This window comes from Myxocyprinus asiaticus, chromosome 29 (genome assembly GCF_019703515.2).
Source record: "Myxocyprinus asiaticus isolate MX2 ecotype Aquarium Trade chromosome 29, UBuf_Myxa_2, whole genome shotgun sequence".
In the NCBI taxonomy this organism is placed as follows: Eukaryota; Metazoa; Chordata; class Actinopteri; order Cypriniformes; family Catostomidae; genus Myxocyprinus; species Myxocyprinus asiaticus.
The window spans coordinates 44,618,003-44,624,523 of record NC_059372.1 but is presented as its reverse complement, the minus strand read 5'-3'; the positions used below and the strand labels follow the sequence as shown (position 1 = coordinate 44,624,523).

At 37.3% G+C, this 6,521-nt stretch overlaps 1 protein-coding gene across 4 annotated transcripts; it reads left to right on the top strand.

Moving 5' to 3' along the window:
- The first annotated feature begins 1,984 nt into the window (after positions 1–1,984).
- On the top strand, positions 1,985–6,116 carry cnbpa (CCHC-type zinc finger, nucleic acid binding protein a). 4 transcript variants are annotated; one of them, XM_051661266.1, is made up of 5 exons: positions 1,985–2,133; positions 4,030–4,262; positions 4,347–4,412; positions 4,500–4,698; positions 5,134–6,116. In XM_051661266.1, the coding sequence occupies exons 2-5, from the start codon at positions 4,160–4,162 to the stop codon at positions 5,249–5,251; spliced, it is 486 nt and encodes a 161-aa protein (XP_051517226.1). In that variant the 5' UTR covers positions 1,985–2,133; positions 4,030–4,159; the 3' UTR covers positions 5,252–6,116. The 4 variants fall into 4 exon arrangements, with proteins under 4 accessions (XP_051517226.1, XP_051517224.1, XP_051517227.1 ...); XM_051661264.1 differs by having other exon boundaries at positions 4,030–4,268; XM_051661267.1 differs by having other exon boundaries at positions 2,037–2,133; positions 4,157–4,262.
- The last annotated feature ends 405 nt before the right edge of the window (positions 6,117–6,521 follow it).

Genomic DNA, 6,521 nt, shown 5'->3' with positions numbered 1-6,521 from the left:
ACCTACTTTCAAACTCAGTACCTCTTTGCCTGACATCATGGGAAAATCAAAAGAAATCAGCCAAGAACTCTTGGTTGTTTGTGGACCTCCACAAGTCTGGTTTATCTTTAGGAGCAATTTCCAAACACCTGAAGTTACCATGTTCATCTGCACAAACAATAGTATGCAAGTATAAACACCATAGGACCACATAGCCATCATACTGCTCAGGAAGGAGACGCATTCTGTCTCCTAGAGATTAACGCAGTTTGGTGCGAAAAGTGCAAATCAATCCCAGAACAACAGCAAAGGACCATGTGAAGATGCTGGAGGAAACAGGAAGACAAGTATCTATATCCACAGTAAAATGAGTCCTATATTGACATAACCTGAAAGACTGCTCAGCAAGGAAGAAGCCACTGCTCCAAAACCACCATTAAAAAACAGCCTAACTACAGTTTGCAAGTGCACATGGGGACAAAGATCTTACTTTTTGAAGAAATGTCCTCTGGTATAATTAAACAAAAATTGAACTTTTTGGCCATTATGACCATCATTATGTTTGGAGGAAAAAGGGTGAGGTTTGTGACCCGAAGAACACCATCCCAACCGTGAAGCATGGGGGTGGCAGCATCATGTTGTGGGGGTGCTTTGCTGCATGAGGGACTGGTGCACTTCACAAAATAGATGGCATCATGAGGAAGGAAAATTAAGTGGATATATTGAAGCAACATCTCAAGACATCAGCCAGGAAGTTAAAGCTTGGTCGCAAATGGGTCTTCCAAATGGACAATGACCCCAAGCATACCTCCAAAGTTGTGGCAAAAATGGCTTAAGGTCAACAAATTCAAGGTATTGGAGTGACCATCACAAAGCCCTGACCTCAGTCCAAAAGAAAATGTATGGGCAGAACTGAAACGCGTGTGCGAGCAACGAGGCCTACAAACCTGACTCAGTTACACCAGTTCTGTCTGGAGGAATCGGCCAAAATTCCAGCAACTTATTGACCCAAGTTAAACAATTTAAAGGCAATGCTACCAAATACTAACAAAGTGTATGTAAACTTCTGACCCACTGGGAATTTGATGAAAGAAATAAAAGCTGAAATAAATCATTCTCTGTACTATTATTCTGACATTTCTCATTCTTAAAATAATGTAGTGATCCTAACTGACATAAGACAGGGAATGTTTTCTATGATTAAATGTCAGGAATTGTGAAAAACTGAGTTTAAATGTATTTGGCTAAGGTGTATGTAAACTTCTGACTTCAAGTGTATCTAGCTCTCTGTCTATCTGTCTGTCTGTCCGTCTGTCATCTATCTATCTATCTATCTATCTATCTGTCTATATATCTATCTATCTATCTATCTATCTATCTATCTATCCGTCCGTCCATCCATCCATCCATCCATCTAGAATGATGAACTTAAAGGTGCATTCAGTAATTTTTTCTAAAGACATGAATGGTAATTTTGCAATATATGTAGGAAATCATGAGCACTCACATTAAAATGAAGTCATATCAGTAACCTTATAAAAGCTGTTTTATTCTACATGGAGAGGGTCCGCACATGTTAGAATCACGTGACCAGCTGAATACTACTCACTTAATCTCAGTAACCATCCTGTTATTTGACACTTTCACTCATTGATTAAAGTATTCATGGCTGACTGTGAATACATTTCTATAATGTCATCAGAAACTGAAAACTATTGATTTTAAATGATGCTGCATCCAAGCCGATAGGTGTCAGTGTAAGTCCAAGATGACACAAAGACTAAAGTTACTGAGTGCACCTTTAACTTAGCTTATATATATATATATATATATATATATATATATATATATATATATATATATATATATATATATATATATATATGTCTATGGTGTACACTGCGCAGTATGTAGTAAACAGTACGCTAGTATTTCATTCCAAGCATGGGCGGGACTGTGTCTCTTCTCTATACGTGATTGGACAAAATAGGGGGGGGTGGTGTCTCTATGTATTCACGTTTTATTGGCTGACTCGCTGTACATCGTTATCTCTTATTAGCTACTGTAGCTGTCGCTCAGAGGAGTCATGCGCAGAACTGCAGGGCGGAGTAAACAGCAGTGAATCACAGCTAACAGGCTAGTGTTCATCTATAGGTGAGTACACTCTTATTCACCAGAAACTCACGATGTGAGCGGCTTTTATTAATATTAACTGCACGATATGTGAAATGTTTAGTGTTGTGTTTGTTTGTTTTAAATGCAGTGGTCGTGCGTGTGCTGTGAGTGTTTGTTGAGTTAGCTGAGGCCTGCTGTAGCGCGTGCATGCGCGGGAAACTCGTAGCACTGCACGTGTACATGTGCAAATTTACATTTAATTATTAATATACACATGAGCTTATCTACAAACTTATCACAACATAATAATTCTAAATTGAGTGTTTGACTGTTTGTATGGGGTTGTGGTGTGAGGCCCAGTGCTCAGCTTCACGTGACTTAGAGCATGCACCTACCATATGTCGAATAATCTATATACCTGCGTCCATATACATGTGTATTATTATGTGTATATGCTTGCTCGTGCATGCTTAAAGAGAGCAATTACACTACTGTTCTGCCTTCCCATTGGCTGAATCTATGTGATTATAAGATCACTGGAACTGTTAAAACTTCGTGTAAATGTTATCTTTCTTAAAACATTTCTATTTAAATGCATTAATGTGTAAATGCAGTTGATTTTGAGTGTCAGCTCTTAATTTTAGTATACAGTGCTGCTTTAGCAGTAGCATGCTAAGACACTTGTGCCATGTGCCCTTTTTCCCCATCTACAGCAGATCCTCCATATGAACCCACAAGACATGTAATGATTGTTTAGATCATTTAAGTCAGTACACATTATTGTTGTGTAATATAAGTGTACTAATGTGTAAAATCTCACTATAGTCAATCTCCATGACATTGAATTGAATGAGTCTAGCAGGTTACTGAAATATAGTCAAAAGTGTGTTTCTGGAGTCTTCAAGTGGATAGTGTATGAGTACAGAAAAACTACAAATATAAGAATTTTTATTGATGTAAAAGATTTTCAAAGTTGTTAGCAGGTTTCCCACAGAGTTTTCAGGCCTAGAAAAAAATAGGATAAGTCAAATAATAAATCTTAAGTCATAGAAATTGCTATAGTGAAATTTTCTTTTTTCCCCCAAGTTCATTTCATCAATTAGAATATTTTTTATTTTATTTTTATTTTTTTGTGAGTGCATTCTCTATAAAATGATTTTAAAAATTCAGTCTTATCTAGTCCACATGAATGACTGGTGAAGTGATGGGAATTAATTGGTCAAACGGTTTAAAAAAAACATTGAAACCAATATAGTCATTGATGTAAAATCTTAAAAGATATGTAAAAGTTAATAAAGTTGTGAATGCCCTTTGCATTTGAAAGATACCCTATGAGTTGACATTTTAAGTATTGTAAGTTAATAAATGGGTAGTTGACTAATAAGGTTGTCCGAAGTGATAAAAATTAGATCTGTTTAAAACATGTCAAGTTCATAAAATTGTATTCTTTGTTGGTTGAGTCTGTGTTGGTTTCACAAATGTAAAAAGAATAAAACATAGCATTTTCTACCAAAAAAAAAAAAAAAAAAAATTATTTAATGACTTTTAAAAATGTCATGTGGTTTAATCAAGTACAAGATATTAAATGACTTTTCTTGCACCTTGAATACATGTGAGTGTACGCAACTTAGTTTTCAAACACATTTTTCAAATGACCTGAATAAAATTTGCCTTTACATAAAATGTCAAAACATTGATATTTAATGATGTGTGTATGTATGTATGTATGTATAATTTATTTAGTATACAGTATGTATAATTTTTTGGAAGGTCTAAAGGGGCCCTCTCCTCGGTTACGCCACATGACATTTTTTACTTTAAGCCCCAGAAAAAATTTCAAAACGACTTTAAACTTAGCAATTGAAAACGTGTTCATCATTGAAGTAATTGTTTCATGTGAATTGCATTTTAATGTATTTTTGAACAATTTATTAGATCTGGATGAAAAAAATTGCGTCACATCATTGACCGGAAAAGCATTGTGAGTTTGGAGACTCTGCGATCTTTCAGTGAGCACACATTGTGGATTTATGACGAGAGTTTGTGACTTGGCCCTGCACAGATAATGGACATGAGTACCAACGAGTGCTTTGGATGTGGCCGCTCCGGACACTGGATCAAGAACTGTCCAAATGCTGGTCGTGGTCGTGGCAGGGGCCGGGGACGAGGAAAGGGTACAAGTGATATTTAGTTATACAAACAGACTGCCTCTGTTAAAGCAGTGTTTTAACTGAGACTCTTTCTCTCTGTAGATCTCTTCTGCTATCGGTGTGGAGAGCAAGGGCACATCGCCAGGGATTGTGAACAGACCGAGGATGGTAAGACATTTGACTTTATCCTGCTTAAACATCAGTTTGCATTGTAAAATTGCTTCCTAAGTCTCTTGTTCCTGTGTTGAAACGCAGCATGCTACAACTGCCACAGAAGTGGCCATATTTCCAGAGACTGCAAAGAGCCCAAAAAGGAACGAGAGCAGTGCTGCTACAACTGCGGCAAAACCGGTCATGTGGCGCGCGACTGCGACCACGGCAACGAGCAGAAGTGCTACTCCTGCGGTGGCTTTGGACACATCCAGAAATTATGTGACAAGGTGAAATGTTACCGGTAAGTCAACAATGCCATTCTTTCACATCATGGCACAGAAGTTTCAAGAAATAGTTCACACAAAAACACAAATCATTAACTCACCCTCATGTTGTTCCAAACCTGTCTGACTTTCTTTCTACTGTAAAACACAAAAGGATCAGGGAATTTTAAAATTGTGATTTCAAAGCCTTAAGTCATGGAAATTTCTACAGTGAAAATATTTTATTTTTTTCCTATATTATATACATTTATTTATTGGTGAAAAGGGGTGGGAACGCTGTTAACAGAAAATAACAGCACATTGGTTTGGGAACAATATGAGGGTGAGTAAATAATGACACAATTGTCAGTTTTGATGAACTATTCCTTTAATACGGTGAAGTACTGAGCAGTTTGCATTATAGAGGGTTTGAATGCAGAAGAAAACTGAAATGCGAAAACTTGGACGTGCAGGTGTGGCGAGATCGGGCACGTGGCGGTGCAGTGCAGCAAGGCAACTGAGGTAAACTGCTACAACTGCGGCAAGACCGGTCACCTGGCGAGAGAATGCACCATAGAAGCTTCCGCGTAACCCGTTTCCCTGTCGCCCCTCCTTTCCTGATTGATGGTTGTTTTGTTTCTCTGAATCCTCTTCATTGGCCAAATGCTGGCACACAGAGGCTGCTCCCGGGCCAGTGAGCAGCTTTCAGTTTCGTTTTTACTTTTTAATGAAGATAAGGGGTCAAAATCATAATGCATTCAAAACAAAATGTTTCTTTAGGTAGAGGTGTAATGTATGACGCTTTGTTAAAGGATCCCTTTTATGAGCCGCTGGTGAAAGATCAGTTACTGGGACGTCACGTGCCACATCGGACCTCTGAGCTCACACGTGTGAACCTCAGATGAAGTGTGAGAGAGGCTTAATTCTGATGTTTCTTTGATTTTTTTTTTTGTGGTTCTATAGAGAAGTGTAAGCTGGCTTTAAGAGGGTATGATGGACAAAACCATTTCCACCTCATTCTGGTCCCCACAAGTAGTTCACAGCACAGAGTGTGGAAACTAATGAAATGTTATATCAGTATATTCTAGATTAATTGAGAAACTTGATTTTCTGAATTTTCTTTATTGACTTTTTCTAAAAAGTCTTGTTTGCGAGTACAGCGAACATTGCTTGATAATGCTGAAAGGTAAAGATAGCGAAAGTAATTTTAGTCCTTTCTACCTTTAAAATATCCAGACCAATAGAAAGATTTGTGGATTTAGTGACAATTTGCAAAAAGAATGTTTTCACAGAAATCAAATATTATTTTTGTACAATATCTCTGACTACTGTAAGAATATCATTTGCTTGTACTCGGTTTTTAAGTCGGAAGGAAGTTGCAACTGAAGTCCTAGAACATAGAAATGTAATTTTAAACTATCAATAAAGCTGGAGGAGGATGGGGAGTTTGCCTGCATTCAGAGTCATTTATTCCTGTATGCACTCAATCATTTGTGACATTTACAGGGTTTCCATGGTCAAGGAAAACGAATATCAGGAAAATAAAATGGTCAATTCCAGGCCTTGGAAATTCAATATGTTCAACATAAACATATTTCCGCTGCTAAAAAATGCTCTTTCTATGTGCAACCTCTATAAAAGGATTTCTAAAAATCTGTGTCCAGTAATCACCACTGGGAAAGTTGTGGGAATTCATTGGCCAAAACAGACCTTTCATGATGAAATATAAGTAACAAATATTTAAGGTGAGTCACGTCTTCTGCAAAGGTAAAGGGCAAAGAAATGTTTGGGATAATAAGAAAATTTGTGAGTCCCATTGAGCTAGGCTTTGGCCTGAATTAGATTTTAATGAAATTTTTTT